Genomic DNA, 19,213 nt, shown 5'->3' with positions numbered 1-19,213 from the left:
TAGGACGAGGTACCAGCGAGTGTATACCTCTTAAGAATTTTCCTTAATAGAGCATTTCGATATGTTGAGGCGTATTGTCTCCCATGTGTCTTGGCCTAGAGAGGTACCTAAGTTCCTTTCCCAACAATGTTCATGAATCTCCAGGAGTGGAGAGTCCTGAACTAAAATAGAGTGATACATTTGGGATATGATGCCCTTGTCCAGGTACCTATGAATACAAAAGTGATCCATTGCCGAGGGGGTTTCGTAAAGAATCTGGAGAAGAAAGAGATGAAGTGATAAAATGAAAAATATTGAGATATCGCTAAAAACAGGACTGCGATAGAGAGTTTCTCCTGTAGTTCTGAGAAAGATTGTGAAGCAAATCCACCCAAAATATGATGAAAACGGGTGATGCCAGCCTCTGTACAAGTAGAGACCCTGTGGGGTGGGTGACCAGGACACGTCCATTTTAATAGTAGAATAACAAAACATTACAGGCACTAACCATCTGGATAAATGATACTACACAGTATTCTTAATTCAATATAAATATGTTGTTGACAATATCAATCGCTGACATCTGCCTCTAATAACATAAGGGGAGATGATGAATACCCCTCCAACCACATATAACAAGAAACAAAAAGGGGCACTAGTCAAATTATATTTTTCTCTAAAAAACATAACATTACACATCAAATAAACAAAACTGCTCCAATGTATAATAGGTAAAATAGTAGCTGTAAAAGACTGAACAAAAAAAAAAGTAAAATGCGAAAAGAAACTCTATTAAATCCTATACATTTACAGGGGAAAGACACGCTGTTAATATTCCAGCACAAAACATAACAGCAATCTTTGGAGTTACTTAGCTTGTTTCAGCATTGTTCCAACAGTGATATTAAAAGGCATATACTGTATATCCAATAGTCCATTCCAACACTTAATCCTCCATTATAATGTACTCAGATCCCATGGCAGGAAAATTAGGCCAGTGGTGTATCTCACCATGAGGTCAGTGGTGTATCTCACCATGAGGCCAGTGGTGTAGCTCACCATGAGACCAGTGGTGTACATCACCATGAGGCCAGAGGTGTACATCACCATGAGGTCAGCGGTGTACATCACCATGAGGCCAGCGGTGTATCTCACCATGAGGCCAGCGGTGTATCTCACCATGAGGCCAGCGGTGTACATCACCATGAGACCAGCGGTGTATCTCACCATGAGGCCAGCGGGGTATCTCACCATGAGGCCAGTGGGGTACATCACCGTGAGGCCAGTGGTGTACATCACCGTGAAGCCAGTGGTGTACATCACCGTGAGGCCAGTGGTGTATCTCACCATGGGCAGGATGCACTATCCTTGATTATGTGGTCAAGTCCCCGAAAATGCAGTTTTCTGGGGTTTGGCTGCATTTCTCATATACACCAAGCTTCAGAAAGTAGAGCTTTCCGCAGCTTCGAGCTGGTGGGCAACGTCATCTTCAGATGGCATTGCCCAAAGGAAGCCTATGAGCTTCCTTTCGCATTCAGCACTGAAAGGGATACAATCAAACTCCCAGTGCCCCCTGCGGTGCACACGGTGTTCAGTGCATGTGCAAAAGGGACTTCTGGGTTTCCCTCTATCGCAAAGGACCAGTGGCAGATTTTACATAGTAAAATCCTCCAAGTCAGTGAGTCAGTGCAGTCCGTGACATTGGAAGCGCTACCAGCCAGTCACACACAGGACAGGCGGTCCAAGCGGGAGGTGTTTTTCCCCCTGGGACTGCCAATCCAGGTGTGATTAGCAGGCAGGCTGCAGATTAGCAGCATTAGGGCAGGGCTAAACATCGTGATTTGTGTCATTTTAGCCCACTGTACGGACCCGCAAATTTCCCATAGAATCTCCCTATCCCTCCCATTTCTTTAGGGAGTGAGTCCTGGCTGCAGCAGCTCTCTGTGTACCGCCCCCCCCCCCCCCCCCTGAGTGGTGTACCGGGGGTGAATCTATCGCCGCGGCCCCCGGAGGAGAAGGTCCGGGCCTGCGACACATCAAAATGCTGGCACTACATTTTTAAACACTCAACGTCTAGCACCTGTTATAAATTTAAACTGAGCGCCAAGCGCCGGTGCCATTTCAAATATGGCCCCAGAACACGGGGGTTAACCCCGTCAGTGCCGCGGCTGACATCAACCACGTGGGGGAGCGGGGGAGACGGCTGCGGGACTGGGACACGGTCACAGTATTGCTTCTGCGATTTTATGCTAATACCGGTACAAGCCCTTCCCAGGTATACAGCCAGGCGTCAAGGACTGGGAAAAACCACTTTGAACATCTTTAGGTGCTTAAATTCTGCTTGGTGCGTTTTAAGACCCCCATGCTGGATGCAGCTTCTCCATCAGAGTATGGTCTCCAATGTGAGCAAGTATGCATCTGAGTTCGCAATTAATTCAGTAACCATAACACCCCCATAAGATGGACCATCTCTGTACATACCTACCTCCCAGTCACCGCCCAAGATCGCCCAGTGCGCAGTGCAAATTAGATGCATGTGCTGTAGAGTATAATTGCTCAACTGCGTGCCCTAATGACGATGCTTCCAACTCAGAATGAGGCCCAAAGGCTAATTTACCATATTCAAAAAAATAATATGTACCTAGTCTGACTGTTTATATTTGCAAGCAGAAGTTGGACTGGCTAGACGAGGGGCCAGGTAAATCCCCTGTGGACACCACTGCCTTGGAGCACTGCTCTATATCCCTGGTTGGGGGGGGGGCGGGCACAGGGTGGTGGTTGGGGGCTACCGCCATCAGTTGCAGGTTTATGAAGAAAGCACGCGGGACCGTAAAGGGGAGTTTTTCATTCTACATCACTTCCTTCTTCTGTATAGAGATGGCCATCGAATAGTGGCATTGCTAAAGTACAAGCCACCGTAAGGAGACCAGTCGATGCATTAAGTAACGATGGTTAAATTGTGCTCATGTGGTGTAGAAGCCAGAGCTACGCACATGTGCAAATGACCTATGCTTCGGACACCTCTTCCCGCCAGCCTTCGGAGGGGCATTAGAAAGAAGCATCTAGTGGCTGGAAACCATCGCAAACCTGGCATTCGATGGAAAAAGCATTTCCATTGGATCGAGGACAATGATGAGTGCTAACAATCAGTTTTCCAATGTCCATCGCAAGCTCTGCGAGGGATTGTTTCAGGTAATGTGATAGGCTTGCAGCTCAGGGCCGTGACTAGGGTAGTGCGGCCTGTGCCGTGGCACAGGGCACCGCAGGGCAGGGGGTGATGTTTGGGCCTGTCACTTTTCTGTTTATTATTCTCACTTGTAGCTTCCTCTTATTTTATCCCCAGCAGCTCCTGGCATCTCCTATCTCTTCTCTGGCCCTTCCCCATGAGGCCATGGCCCTTTTTCGGGTGTATTATCTCCCTATTTAAAAAAAAGGGGGACACCAATGCTCTTTCTGGGCACCAAAAAGTCTAGTTACGGCTCCGGGCTTGCTCTCTCTGCATATGACCCTGATCTGTCTGCTTGCCTTTAACTGATGGATCAGTGGGGGCAATTCAGACACGCTCGGTAAGGCTGTGATCGCTCGTAGCTGGCCCAATTTTCGCTATCTGCGCATGCGTACGCATCGCAGTGCGCGAGCCAGTCTTGGTGATCGGGAAGCGGTCGCTCGTAGTACACAGACTGCCCGCTACTTTGAGTAACAGTGCCGTTTGTGGGTGGTGACAGGGGTCAGGGTAGTGGATGTGCGAACGGAGGCGTGCCTGTGCATTCTAACGTCGTTTCATGAGCGGCATAATTAGCATGGAAGCATCATGGAGCAGCTCCGATGGCTCTCGATGTTACTGATAAAGCATACACTTCCTGGGGATGACGTGTGCTGCGAAGGAAAGGGGGCGTGCGATCGCTCTGCCGTCGCTCTCTAAGACTTAGTGGGCATGATCAGGCAGTGCGATCATGTTGACCTTCAGTACCTGTCGACCTACTTACCAGTCGACCTTTAGTGTGTCAACCTTCAGACCCTGTTGACCTTCAGTCCCTGTCGACCTATTGCCTGTCTCTCTTTCACTGTCTACCCAAATATTGTCTATCTAAACAATGTAGACCTAATGACCGGATACCGGCAGGATCAATGACACATTTGTAAAAAAAACACTTCCATCAGACACATCTAGGACTATAGTAGGGCACTTTCATGTGACGTCATGACACGCACCTGGATTGGGGGCAGTGTTCTAAGGACATGCCTCCGAGCACTTCTCCAGACTGCAGGATGCCATTCCAGACCCCCCACAAGCTGGATATGGGTGCCTCTAGAGTCCTCGGCTTGCACCCAGGGCAGTAGCACCAGTGGCACACCCCTCACTATGGCCCTTGACCCACCAATCATGCATGTTTCCCCTAAAACCCTCAAGTCCAGAAAAGAAGGGGCATTTTGGTGGTGCTTTAGTACCCCCAACCTTTGTGCACATAACGATGCTTTGGCCCCTAGTAGACTTCCTCCTTTGCGGGCAAAGCTTTATGCAAATACTGTACTAGATTATTTTGCCACGCAGGCACAAACTATATAAACAATTTAATCCTGGTTTCCGTTCAGGTTTGTACCGTTCACTAATAATTAACATATTGTTTCAAATAAAGTGATTTACACCATGCTGAATGTTTGGAGAAGGTTTGCTATATTTGGATGTAATCTGTCCTGACTATGAGCAGTATTATTATTATTTCATTTTATTTATAGGGCGCCACAAGTGGTCCGCAGCTGCGTATATACAGTAAAGGGTACACAGAGCATTACATTACAATACAGTAACCAAAATAGAAACAGAACACAAGTAACAATTAGCAACACAATTCTCCATACACAGTACAGCTCTGAAGGTGAAGGCTGTCATAGAAGTGCTAGAGAAGAAGGCTGTGAGACAGTGGGGAGGAGGAGCTTACAATCGAGGGGAGACAGACAGATGACATGAAGCATGAGTGTGTAGAGGGGGACCTGAGTGCAGGAAGTAAGCAAGGTAGAGATGGCTGAGGCGGGAGTGACAGAGACCTGGTAACATGGTTATGCGGTGGAAGGGTATGCTTTGATGAACAAGTGGGTTTTTAGTGCACGTTTGAAGCTCTGCAGGGTCGGGGAGAGCCTGATTGAGCGAGGAAGCTCATTCCAGTGGAGGGGGCTGCACGGGCAAAATCTTGGACACGAGCATGAGATGAAGTAACCAGGGTGGAGGAGAGGTAACAGTCATTGGCAGACTGGAGTGAGCGGGATGGAGTGTGTAAGGAGATGAGGTTGGAGATGTAGGGAGCAGTAGAGTTAGAGAGGGCCTTGTATGTGAAGGTGAGGAGTTTGAAGAGGATTCTGTATTGGAATGGGAGCCAGTGAAGGTTTTGGCAGAGGGGAGCAGCAGAAGTGGAACGGTGGGAGAGGAAGATAAGTCTAGCTGCAGCATTGAGAACAGACTGGAGGGGGGCAGGATGGCAATGTGGGAGGCCAGTAAGGAGAAGGTTGCAGTAGTCAAGCAGAGAAATGATTAATGAATGAATGAATAATCAGTTTGGTAGCATTCTGGGAGAGGAAAGGCCTAATGCGAGCGATGTTGTGTAGCTGGAACCGACGGGATTGTGCCAGAGATTGAATGTGGGGGGTGAAGGAGATAGTGGAGTCAAGGGTGACATCCAAACAGCAAAGTTGGGGTACAGGGGAGATGATGGTGTTGTCAACAGTGATAGCGAGATTGGATGGAGTTGAGACTCTATTAGGGGGAAAGATGATGAGTTCGGTTTTGTCCATGTTGAGCTTCAGAGAACGCTCGGACATCCAGGAAGAGATGGCAGAGAGGCAGCTGGATACCTGAGAGAGGACAGAAGGGGAGAGCTCAGGAGAGGAGAGGTATAGTTGCGTGTCATCGGCATAGAGGTGGTATTGGAGACCGAAGGAGCTGATGAGTTCTCCTAGTGTAGAGGTGTACAGGGAGAAGAGCAGCGGGACAAGGACAGAACCCTGCAGGACACCAATGGGAAGGGTGGAAGGGGGAGAGGTGGAGCCAGAGGCACACACTGAGAAGGTGCGGTTGGTGAGGTAAGAGGTGAACCAGGCATGGATGGTGTTAGAGTATGATCCACAGTGTTGAAGGTTGCAGAGAGGTCCAGGAGGGTGAGCAGAGAAGTGGCCCCTGTATTTGGCTGCAAGCAGGTCATTGGTGACTTTGGCCAGGGAAGTTTCAGTGGAGTGAAGTGGGCGAAAGCCAGATTGAAGAGGATCAAGGATGGAGTTGTCAGAGAGATAGCTGGTGATGCAGGTGTAGACAAGCCGCTCAAGTAGTTTGGAGGCAAAAGGGTGGAGAGAAAAGGGGCAGTAATTGGTGGGTGAGGACGGGTCGAGGTTGGGGTTTTTTTGCCTCAATTTTGGAAGAGAAGAAGGAGGCAAAGTCAAATGCAGTGAGGGAGGATGGGAGGGGTGGAGGGGGAGGACGAAGGAGAGTGTTGAAAGTACCAAAAAGGCGGCGGGGATTGGAGGACTGAGAGGTGATGAGCGAGTGGAAGAAGGATTACTTGGCGAGGGAGAGGGCTGAGCTGTATGAATGGGTGAAGACAAGGTCAAGGGAGTGGCCGAGACAGTGGGTAGCGATGGAGGTCCATTGAGAAAGTCCAAAGGAGGAGGAGAGGGCAAGAAGATTGTAGGATGCAGGATTAGTGATGTCAATAGGGATGTTAAAGTCACCAAGGATTATAGAGGGAAGGTCAGCAGAGAGGAAGTGGGGAAGCCAGGCAGCAAAGTTGTCAAGGATTTGGGTGGTGGAGCCTGGGGGACGGTAGATGACTGCAACACGGAGATGAATGGGATAGAAGAGACGGATAGAGTATTCAATTAGAGCAGATCTGCGATACTTTTCCGCCTCCCAGACTTTTTGCCTACATCGCGTCTTTTGTAGGCGGAAAAGTGTTGCGCGCGTGCCCGATAAACCCTGTATTCAATATGGAAGTATGCGAAAACGGGACCCGGGGAAACTTGAACAAGCGGAAAGTCCTGTCGGATTTGGGGAAATCAACCTGACACCCCCCAAAAGAAGCTCTGACATGGGGGTTAGCTATGGTACCCCCCGATTTGGCTTGCTGAAGGTATTTGGTGTTTTTTAACGGGCTCAATAGCTGCTAAATAGCGTTTTTCTATACCTGATGCAGAATAGTATTTAGGAGGATTTTTTCCAGAAAATAACTTATCCCAGCAAATTTGGGGTACATGAAAATGGGGGTCAGCATATTTAAAAGTTGCTAAAGTGAAGTTGTAAAAATCATGAAAAATCCACCTGCCGCAAGCACCTGCAATGAAAAAAACACCTGGGGCGCACTTGGGGACCCCCCCAGAGTCTAGTTCGCTAGTTTTTAGCTTTGTCCCCCAACATTTTTTTTTCACCCCCAAATTCAAAGTGATATTTTTGGGGTGTTCGTCAGTGTTTTTTTTTTAATTTTGACACAGTTTACCTTTGGGGGGCTGTCTGAAGGGTGCACGGGGGGGTTCCCACAACGTGCACCCAAAACCCCAATTCTGCACTTTTTTTCCGCCTGCTATTCATAGGCGAAACTTTTTCGCCTATTACATTGCATTGACTTTCCGCCTAGGTGGAAAGTCTTTCAAATTGAATACGGAGTAAAATCCAAACGGGTGAAAATGACGTCATCGGCGAAAAGTTTTCACCAAAAACATGCGAAAACGGCTTTTTCGCTTCAAATTGAAAATGGGCCTATAAGGGGTAAATTTACTACAGTGAGTTTTTAGAAGTGGAGATGTTGCCCATAGCACCCAATTATATTCTACTTAACATTTAACTAGCACCTTCTAGAAGATAATATCTAGAATCTGATTGGTTGCTATGGGCAACATCTCCACTTCTAAAAACTCTCACTTTAGTAAATGTACCCTAAGAATACCAATTACAACTGTGTTATGTTTTACCAGGTTCTTGTGCAATACATACTATTTACTGGCGGATGGGATGCCGGCTTTCATAAGACCAACAGCGGCATCCCAATGTTCAGAATCCCAACAGGGGCCTGTAAGTACCCTAACGCTCCCCCTCTCCCCCCTAAACCTAACCCTCCCCAGGTGGTGCCTAACCCTAACCGCCGCCCAGTGGTGCCCTAACCCTAACCCACCAGGTCCCTAAACCGAACCCCCCCCCCCGTCGTTATCTTGATGGCTTCGGGATTCCGGCGTCGGTATATTGACGTCCCGTCCGTCGGCATCCTGACCGCATCCTGTTCTTGTTGATTCAAAATAATAAAGTTGAAGAAAAAAAATTTGATTATTAAAGTTAAAAAATAAAAAAGTCAGTTCCCTGTATCCCGGTAACTGCTGGAACAGAACATCCTGTAGCTTTAAAAAGTATTAAGAAAGCAGACGTGGGCGATTTTATATTAAATTTAAAATGTTCATTAAATTATAATATGTGAGAAACATCCGTATATTATTCATTCTATTGTGTCAGTTTTTAATCTTTATTAGCCTGTTTATAGCTTTAAATGTATACAGTGTATTAGTGCTCTGCATTATGTTAATTATCGATGACCCTGATAATTAACATTCCTACTCGCTGCGAGCATATCATTGCTCCGGTGCGGAGACAGCTGATCCAAAAGGAACAGTGAGCCAAGCGCGCACGCATGGCCCACAGGTCACATTGCGCACAAGAGCCCCGACGTCCGGCGGAAGGAGCCGGACAGAGGGTCTCATTCAGACCCGCTCGCGAGCGCAGGACGCTCGCAAGCGGGTCGATGGTGCCCTAATGCGCATGCGCACAATGGAGGGAGCTCCGTAGTGCGCATGCGCGAGACCCGCATAGCGATGGGTCTCGCACCAAAGGGGGCGTGCTATCGATGGTGACTGACAGCACGCCCCCTTTGGTGGGCGTGCCGGGGGCGTTGCTGCCCAGATGGAGGCGTTCCCATGGGAACGCCTTCCGTCTGGGTCCGGCCCCACTGACATCACTAGTGATGTCAGTGGGAGTGCTTTTGGCTCTGATAGAGCCAAAAACACTCCTGGGCTTGCGGAAGCGAGACCCTACCGCAGGGTTTCATCGCAAGCCCGATGGTGGCGATGGTCTTGACCATCGCGACCATCTTTTTGGCCGCTCGCATAAGCTGTGGGTGGTCACCCACAGCTATGCGAGCGGCCAGGAGGCCGCTCCATTTTTAGGTAGGAGGGCCCTGATTCAGAGCGAGCGCTCTGGTCTTAGCGTCCAGCTCTGAATCAGGCCCAGAGGCCCGAGGGATCTCTCTTCGCAACCTGGAACTCCTCCCCATAGAGAAGGAAAAGGGTGAGCGGCGAGCGCAGGAGCATTCGCCATCTGAAGATGGCAAAAGCTCCCGCAGTCAAGCTCCGAAAATATTGTATTGTATGTATTGTATTGTAGGTATTGTATTGTAGGTATTGTATTGTATGTATTGTATTGTATTGTATGTATTGTATTGTATGTATTGTATTGTATCGTATGTATTGTATTGTATTGTAGGTATTGTATTGTAGGTATGAGCCTGTGTAAAAATAATGAATACATAAAGGGAAATAAAATCTTATATATTGCTGGGTGGAAACCCCCGTCTGCCACTGGTGACTAAGCTGTAATTTGCTGATAGTTTCTAGTAAGATGACTTCCAAAATAAATCTCCCCAGCCCTGCAGGCCAAACAGGAGCAATCTAATCCAGCTGCACAGGAGCATACTCTGCACACGGTAATCTCAGCCCACAGGTGTCGTATCTCCACACTGTGAGTACAGAGCGCGATAACCTGTTCTGCGGGCTCTGCCTACATACACAAATATTGCCTTATGCGTCTCACACCCTCTCCACACCACACATCACCAGCTAGCACTTTTTCTTTCAGCTTATTATTGTACAAGGAAGTTATGTATGGTATGTTCTGTGCATAGCTTACACACTGTGGGGTTCACCTCCACTTAAAAAAGGCAATAAGCAGGGGCGTATTATGTGCAGTTTCCGTCAGGGTCTCTCCTCTCTAGCAGGTGGCACAAGCTCTAAGACTCTGGCTATGGGCCTGGTCTCCAGAAAAATGGCATGGCGGCCATTTTCCAATTGGTTTTTCTACTGTGAATGCAAAAATCACTGGCAAAATGGCTGCCATGCCATTTTACCAATTATTTTGTGAAGCGCTGACACTGGCACTGTGGGATCACGGAGAGGCAAGTAATAAAGAATATGGCTGCACCCTGCACCCATTATAGATGAGCCACTGGCAATATATCCTTTGATAACTGAACATTTTTACCATATTTAGGGTTTCACAGTATTTAACAAAACCGTTGGTCAGGGACATCCATTGCTTGGGCTCCCCTGTGATAATTCAAGATATCTATTGCATACAGTATTCAACATGGTCAGCAGTGCTATAGCGAGCAGTCCTCCTAAACTATCGCCATCTCAGGATGACGATAACTAATGTGGTCAACAAGAAAAACCGCCTTATTATTAAAATAATGTTTTCCATTTAAATTTATGAAAATATTTTTCTATTGTTTTACAAAAAATTGGTTTGTCTTTTTGTTTTTTTTCACTGTTTTTAAATGAATATGGCCCGGAATCCTGGGCTGTGGTTTCCAGTGCAATGCTGGGTCACGCCTGCACAGAAGGGACACTGACTGACTGTTGATGCGCTAAGTATCTGCTTACTGTTGCCAGGCAGTGTCGTTTTGTTACATAGGCCCCTGTAAGGTTCTGCAAAACTACGGATCTATAGCTCATATGTCTAGTTCTGCACAAATGCAGGTGGTTATATGGATTTTATGGAAGTTCCAAATACAGTAGATGTGCAGGCCAAAATTAAGTAATACATTCACTATTCGAAAATTCCATGCAGGGGAAAGGGGGCAGTAACATTGTTTAAAAAAAAAAGTAAAATATTTACAGATTCATATGTTCTTAGGGTAAGGCTGACATTAAGGTATGCAGTCGGGATGCCGACGGTCTAAATCCCAACCGTCGGCATCCCGACTCTCTAATCCCGGCAAGGGTCTAATGACAGGCGTCAAAATCCCGACGCCTGTAATTTTACCTATGCCGGGAGCCCGGCGCCCGGCATCCCGATCGAAGGTAAGCCGGGCGCGGACAGCCACGGGGAGGGGGGTTAGGTTAGGAGCTCCCGGGGGGGACTTAGGGTTAGGCAGCCCCCCTGGGAGAGTTAGGGTTAGGCTAGGGGAAGGGGGGGGTTAGGGCTAGGCACCCCCGGGGGGAGGTAAGCATTAAGCACCCCCCAGGAAGATTTAGGATTAGGCTGCGGAGAAGGGGGAGTTAGGTTTAGGCACTTAGAGGGGGGTTAGGCACTTGGGGGGAGGTTAGGGATAGGCACCCCTAAGGGAGGGTTGGGGGGGGTTAGGTTAGTTTATACTTACCTTTAGCGCAGTCGGGATCTTCACCTCTGCCGGGCTTCCGCTGTCGGGATTTGAACCATCGGCCATACACCGATCCCAACATTAATACACAATCTACTGTGACAGGATGACCTCGCCTCACCATGCGATCACAGATTATGGAACTTGGATTATTACCGCCAGTAACCGCGTGTTACCGACTCCGCCCACTGCGCAGTGAGCATGTAAGCTGCTGCCACCACCAATCTCCTACAGCAGCACCTGGAACCACTTACTCCTGGGAATGTGTGGGCACGCTGCACAAACATTTCCTGGATAGTGTCGGCTTACTTCTATTGGTCCCTTACCATGGACCAGTCTCTGCAGGGAAGCTGACAAAGGGCTTTAGCTTGGAGCCACTGGGATCAATCCAGAAGACCTGGAGAAAAGAATAGCGTTTTGCGCTATTCTAGTTGTCGCAAGATGCGTCGTCTTAAGGCAAGATTTTTATTGCTCAGTGTCTTGAAAAAGACAATTCCTCCACAGCATATAGGTATTCGTCAGAAGTACAGACCTCTCTGAGGGATAAGTTTACAAAGGTTTGAGTTTGGTGGACATTGCAATCTCGGGTGAGTTTAGGGCTTTTTTCAACTCGCAAATTTACTAAAGGCGAACTCGGGTGAGATTTCTCTCTTTTCACTGCAAAACTCGGGTGAGATTGCAAACTGGAATAAACCCACCATCGGCCAATCTCAGAAGTACTTTTCATGAAAAAGATACAACTCGGGAATTTACCAAGATTTGAGATTACAATCTCGGGTGTAACTGTAGCAAACTCGCAGCTAAATCGAAGTTTCAAATAGACCACCACCTGAGCTGCGAGTTTGGCAGAAATATACACAGATCAGTGTGATTTGTATGTAAACACTATCTAAAGGGTTAATATAAAAAAAATGATGTAGGGTCCCGCCCCCCCCCCCCCCCAAAAAAAAAAAGCATAACCAGCCCCGGGCTGCTCACCCAGTCCTAGTTCCTAAAAATACGGGGGGGGGAATTAGCAGGGTTATCCCATATGTTAGGAACCAGCACCTGGCTGCAGGGACAGTCCTGGTTTTAAATATAGGGGAGAAAAAATGCATTGGGGTCCCCCTATATTTAAAACCAGCACCGGACCCAAACCAACCGGGGTGTAATGCCACAGCCAGGGGACCTTATCACTATGTCCCCCCAGCCAAAGCATTCGCACACTAAGCCGGTCAGCCCAAGCCGGGGATCTCAGGGGAGGTGGGGACCCCCTAAGAAGGGGTCCCCCTTCTCCCAACTCCCCACGCTTAGTTTGAAGCCTGGGGCTCTTCCCTGCACTCCTGGGCTGTGGGTACAGGGGTAATAGTAGTGAAAATAGATAGAAACTATTGTTTGTTACCGTGGAACTACAGGTGCCATAATGCCTGCCCTTTGGCACTTATGGATCTACAAGTGCAAGCAGGCGGCAGGCACCCGTACCCCTCCCCACTATAAAAAAAATAGTTAAAAAAACACAAGACACACACACCGTAGGAATTACAATTTTATTACATACACCTACCACACTCACAGATACTTACCTACTGCCAGCTGGTCAGTCCTATCATATATCTATGACTCAAACCAGTTTGGCTGAATCCCAATCTTAACACCTTCTCCCTTCTTAGGAAGTTCCACACTACTCCCTGGAGGGCATTGGATGATAACAAAGGTTTAACCATTTCACACTGTCAGGAAAATTACCAGCACTTCCTACATGACAAATGTCATATGAACAATTGCTTCCCAAATGTCAATGGGCTCTATTTACTACAACCCGCAGTGGTAATGCAGATTGTAGTGTGATATTACCGACTGAATTCACATTGCAATATCACAGGGACTTGCGAGAAAGCTCTGTCCCTGCGAATCCCCTCTGCACACTAGTCACGGTATTTTTGCCAAAAAATACCGTGACAAGTGGCCCGCGCATGCGCCGACCGGCCGCCGCTGCTACCCCCCGCGCTAAGCCCCATCGCCAAGCCCCGCCCCCGCGATCACGGACTCCTCCGCGACCCCCCCCCTTTCCCTTAAGTACACTTAAAACCTGCATGATCCGGGCTCCGGTGATGTCCGCCATGTCCTCCGGTCAGCTGACATCCCATACTGCACTGGGACCCTGTCAGGTGACGATCGGGCCGCAGTGCAGCATGGGAGACCAGCTGACCGGAGGGAGGACATCACCGGAGCCCCGATCACCGGTCCCTGTACTCAGGTAAGTTTGTTTTTTATTCACTTTTTTTTTTACTTTTTTTTACACTGTATCAGCGTGTGGTCTGTTTAGACCACACAGCTGATCACTGGGACCGACTCCGGGCTCTGCTCTGCATGTTATAGCGAAGCAGGAGTCCGGTAACCAGGGTGGCGTTATTCTCACAGGGCTTTCCCCGATATTTTTTCACATTTTATTTTTAGTAACTTTGGTCGGATCACATTTCCCATTACAATTATGGGAAATGCAATCTGCTTACTAAAAATAAGTGATACTTAGGGGTTGGAGTAGAATTTTACGAATTCTACTGCAATTGCCCTGTAATAACTATAGGTGATACTAAAATAATGTGAAAAGGGTGTGAAAACACAAAACACCCTTTTTCACTTTATTTTAGTAAAAATAATGTTAATAAATAGAGCCCAATGTCTTGTAAAACAAAAAAGTTTTGAAACCTTCCTGTCAGTGCATAGTCCATACATGCAAACATGCGCTCAGGGGCGCCGAGAGGGGGGGGAGCAGGTACAAATTACCCGGGCCCAGGCTTGCTGGAGGGGCCCGGCGGGGGCCCTGGTCTGGACCCCCCCTCCCTCCTACATCACAGCAGCCCAGCACACGCTGCTGTGTGCTGGGCTGCAGTGGGAGACTGCTCGCGGCAGCTGGAGCAGTCTCCTATGCCTATGGGGGGAGCGATCATGCTGATCGTGACCCCCATTGGCTGTGCGCCAGGCTGAGGGGCTCACAGTGCCCCCCTCCCAGTGAAGCGGCGCTGCTAAAATGTTTTTTTTTGTTCTGTGTATTTTTCCTAAGGGGAAGTGGCCACGCCTCCCCTGATTAGGCCACGCCCCCTGTCACGCCGTGGCTCTTGGCTGCCCTGCATGCACTCCTACAATTCTAGAACTGCCCAATTCCCAGAGCCGGCCCTAGGCATAGACAAACTAACCAAATGCCTAGGGGCATCCCAGCCCGCCAAGGACTGGTGGAGGTTTGGTGCAGGCACGGCCGGAGCACCTGCTACCGGCTGGTCAGAGACTTAGGCAGCTGCTACTGCCATTGCACAGCATCCATGACGGAGCTCAGCTGACAGCTCCGATGGGGCCTAGCAGCAGCAAACAGTGAGCAGGCAGTGGCGGAACAGTCGGCGAAAGTTTGCGATGGCAGAGCACCTGGACGGCGGCTAGTGGTTAGCGCCAGGTTGGCTCTGAGGCGTCACACAATCAGAATGAGCTTCTGCGTATGGGAAGAGGCTCATTTAGGACTATAAGTAAATGGTCGCGGGAGGGCTGCTGCACCATGGGCCTTTATGGTGCTAGGAGTAGTGAATCACACCTCACGGCTCTGGGCTCCACCTTTAGCAATCATCACACACAGCTGCGAACTGCGGCCTGCCAGCCCGAGATGGGAAAATCGGGTCCGCTACCTGTGGCTTGCTGTACTTTGAGTCTGACAGCTCTGCAGGCTGTGCTCAAGTAAAGTAAGTTTGGAACTGGGAAAGGGCCAGAGTGCTGTGGTGCTCACTGTTGGGAGAGGGGTGCTCTACTGAGATAGGGGTGGTGGGTGAGGGTGGGTGCTGATACCGTGCTGTGCTGGGATAGGGGGGTGCTGTGCTGGGTGAGGGCCCCCCTCTGTGAGGCCACACCCCTTTTCAGGATCCCACGGGGAGGGGGGTACCACCCAAAGTCTTGCCTAGGGTGCTAATTTGGCTAGGACTGGCTCTGCCAATTCCCCATGACTATCCCCCCAGTCAGATAGGGCCCTTTGCCTTTGGGAAACCTGGAGTAACAGGCTGGAATAATACTTCTCAGATAATCAGTAACTATGCCTTAAATACTCCTACACACTTTTACTTTCAAAGTGAACGCCATTGTGGAAAGCATTTTTGCTTTCATATTGCAAGACTACTTACTGATGTGCTAACAAACAGCGTGACTGTACATACTGTACCTCCATCTGTGTGTGTATCCAGTCCAGGAAGGATGTGATCCGAGTGTACACACCAGGCTTATACCTCATGGCACAGCCGACACCCCAACTCGTGGTCCCCATCAGCTTCCAGACTTTCCTGTCTTCACATGCTAAAGGGCCGCCACTGTCCCCCTATCACAACACAAAGAGCAGATTGTAAAATGTTTGCAGACTAATTTGTAGTCCCTTGGTCAGTGACAGGGCCGGATTAAGGGGGGGCGACAGGGGCGGTCGTCTCTGGGCCCCCACACACACAGAGGGGCCACCACACAGGGTCAATGTGACCCTGCCAAGAACAGGTGCCAGCAGCACCTGTTCCCGAGAGAAGGCTCTGCAGCTGCGGCTATTCTACTGCATGCAGCAGCACAGTCAGATTTGTCAGGGGGGAGAGGGGGCCAGCAGCTTCACGCATTCCCTCCCTTACGGCCCGCATTGGGGCAGAGCCAATACGACAAGCCAATGCGGGCAGTGTAAGTGTGTCGGGGGTCATGCCTAATGAATGGAGGAGAAGCCCGGGTCCGTTTGCAGTCTGTACCAGCAGCAACTGCTGCATCAATGGTAAGAATGTATGTACTGCTTCAGTGTGTGTGTATATATGAATGTGTATATGTGTATACTGTGTATGTATGTGTATATGTGTTAGTGTGGGTATGCTGTTTATGTGTATGTGTGAGTGTTTGCCCCTGTCTTCATGTGGCCAGCCGGGCTTTCGTGGGGGGTGGGGGGGGGGGGGTAGGCTGAGCTGGGCTCTGTGTGGCTTGAAGGGGGACCCCACAACCTAGTTGCCCTTGGGCCCCCACAAGCCTTAATCCGGCCCTGGTCATTGATGTAGGTGCACCAATCTTAGGTTAGCTCAGTCTCTCTTGTTTCTACAGGCTCTGGGGACTACTGTATACATTTGATGCCTTTTCATATGCAAGTCTGGAGACCACAAAAGCTGTCCGGTGTAATGATGCAGTTCACAGATATAACTATGATGTCCTTGACGAGTTTTGATCCTACATCCCCCCCCCCCCTAAACAGCCTTTGTAGCATTTCACCTGCACTATAGTCTTGATTCCCCTGCAACATTATCCCCCCAACCTTGTGTCCATAGGTCCCCAGAGTACTATTGCCCACCAGCATACTTGCCTACTATCCCGCAAGTAAGGATGGCCATCAACGGGTAGAAAACATGATTGGTCACCCACCGATGGTAGATGGTTTTACCATCGATGGCAGAAGTCCAGATAGTTTCCTGCCAGCGATTGTAGCCGTGGGCCTGTTAGTTAGTTTTTTTCATGCTTGCACTGCAGAGCTACTAGGTTGTCAGCCAGTATCGCTGCACCGTGGTGTTGCCAGGTCATCTCTACCCAGAAGGTGCGGGAGACTCAGGATTTTTCGGGTAGTCTCCCGCGCCTCCAGAAGAGTGACTTTCCATTGGAAGCGCTACCTTCTAATCATACACAGGACAGGCAGCCCTAATGAAGAGGTGTTTTCTCCCCCTGCCCTGGGCCTGGCAGTCTAGACAGCCATAGCAACGAGCAGTTCCCATGGGAAGCCTCTCCCCTGATATTACGGCAGCCCTTACCAGCTCCTAGGGGCTGCAGCCAATGCAGACCCTGAAAGCTGGTCAGCTAGCTAGCCTGTGCGCACGCCTGGGATTGCTATCCTGCGCATGTGCACAATTGGGGGAAAAAACAGATATTTGTTTTTATTGTAATTTGTACTTGTACTTTGCATTTTTGTTTTGTATTTTGCATGTGATGCATCCTCCCACTCATCACATGCCTACAGGCGTAAATAATGCCGACATGCATGAAAACCCCCCACAAAGGACAGCTCTCCCGGTAAGAGCTATCCTTTGCAATAGAAGGTTTATGACCCAGAAGTCCTTCTGCGCATGTGCCGAGTGGCTCAGGCGCGCATGGGATGCTGGGAGGTATCCGATTGGATCCCTCTCAGGGGGAGTCGCAAATAGAACCCCATAGACTTCTATGATGGCGTTGCCATCCACATCCAAACCCTGAAAAGTATCGCATTCATGGAGCTTGGTGCATATGCAGTGAGTACCCCAACCTCCAAAAATGCCATTTTTGGTGGTTTGACCGCAATATCTGCAATGGTGCATCCCGCCCACTGTGTTCTCTTGTGTATATGACCATTCATTCCATTATTATATTGTCCATATATAAGCGACTTTAGCATCTAAGCATCTACTGACAATGCTATGAAGCTACGTCTCTGGAAACCTCCCAACATTTAGTAGGCGGTGATCAGGACACTATTGGTGGTGCACAAAAAGGGGCTGCTAGGCTTTGCAGAGTAAGGATGAGAGAGATTTTCCTCGCAACCTATCCTCCTGCAGGTGAGACAGCGGAACTGTGCCCGAAAAGCCGGAAAATCTAGATGGTTGGGGGGGTATGCTTTGTATCATGTTACAAAAATTCTACCATATCTTATACAAGACACTGCAAAAACTCTAATCCATGCATTTATTATTTCACACATTGACTATTGCAATAGTCTCCTTACTGGTCTTCCCAAAAACAGGCTCTCGCCACTACAATCCATTATGAATGCAGCTCTGAGGCTGATCTTCCTCGCAAAACATTCATCGTCTGCTGCGGCGCTCTGTCAGTCCCTCAATTGGTTACCTGTATTCTACTATATTCAATACAAATTACTCTTACTTACACATAAGGCTATTAACCAAACCACACCAACATACATCTCTTCACTCTTCTCAACAGACCTCCCAACCCGACCTCTCCGCTCAGCACAAGATCTGCGTCTCTCATCCACACGCATTACTTGCTCTCATTCACGGTTACAGGACTTTTTTCGGACTGCACCCACTCTGTGGAATGCCTTACCACGCACAATAAAACTTTCCTCTAGTCTCCAATCCTTGAAGCGTTTCCTGAAAACTCACCTCTTCAGACAAGGTTATCAGATCCCAGAACCACCCATACAACCTTCACAGCTTCCATATCTAATTACAGCCGCTCTCACAGTCCACACATAACCTCACACATAGGGGTACATTTACTAAAATGGGAGTTCTTTTAAGAAGTGATGTTGCCCATAGCAACAAATCAGATTCTGCATCTCATTTATCTAGCACCTTCTAGAAGATAATACCTGAAATCTGATTGGTTGCTATGGGCAACATCACTTCTTAATAGAACTCCCATCTTAGTAAATTTACCCCATATTCTTTCTTTCACATCCTCTTGACATTTGGCTGACATTCCTGTGTGACTGGATCATACAGCCCACCAAGAAACTCTGCATTCTGGCTGGACCAAAATGCAATATATAGTATCTATCCTATTTCCCTATAGATTGTAAGCTTGCAAGCAGGGTCTTCCTACCTCTATGTCTGTCTGTTATTACTCAGCCTTGTTCTTTTAATGTTTCCAGTTGTGAAACGCAATGGATTATGTTGCGCTATATAAATAATTGTTAATACTATTTCTATGCTATCTGTACACTATTGTCTTTTGTATGCCTTCCATAAGTCTGGTGCAAATGTGACTTTTACGTGGGTCTTTTCAGTTCTAATTGACAACTAATAAGTATGGCTATCTATTAATAGTGGCCTGCTGTGACTTTGGTAAATAGAGAGGGCAGGTCTCAGTGTATGATTTATAGC

At 48.5% G+C, this 19,213-nt stretch overlaps 1 protein-coding gene across 1 annotated transcript in view; it reads right to left on the bottom strand.

Annotated features, from left to right (window-relative positions):
- Nucleotides 1-1,419: 1,419 nt before the first annotated feature.
- TMPRSS3 (transmembrane serine protease 3) overlaps nt 1,420-19,213 on the bottom strand; it is a 60,171-nt gene continuing 42,377 nt past the window's right edge. Inside the window, exons 11-13 of the mRNA XM_088472544.1 lie at nt 15,556-15,708; nt 11,705-11,775; nt 1,420-1,552 (exon numbers count right to left, since the gene is read on the bottom strand). Of these exons, the coding sequence (XP_088328670.1) occupies nt 1,420-1,552; nt 11,705-11,775; nt 15,556-15,708 (357 nt within the window). The remainder of the gene's footprint in view (nt 1,553-11,704; nt 11,776-15,555; nt 15,709-19,213) is intronic.

Source organism: Taudactylus pleione, unplaced genomic scaffold (genome assembly GCF_031769625.1).
Source record: "Taudactylus pleione unplaced genomic scaffold, aTauple2 ptg000126l, whole genome shotgun sequence".
NCBI classification, from domain to species: Eukaryota; Metazoa; Chordata; class Amphibia; order Anura; family Myobatrachidae; genus Taudactylus; species Taudactylus pleione.
The sequence above is the reverse complement of the archived record's forward strand: the minus strand, read 5'-3'. Positions and strand labels throughout refer to the sequence as shown.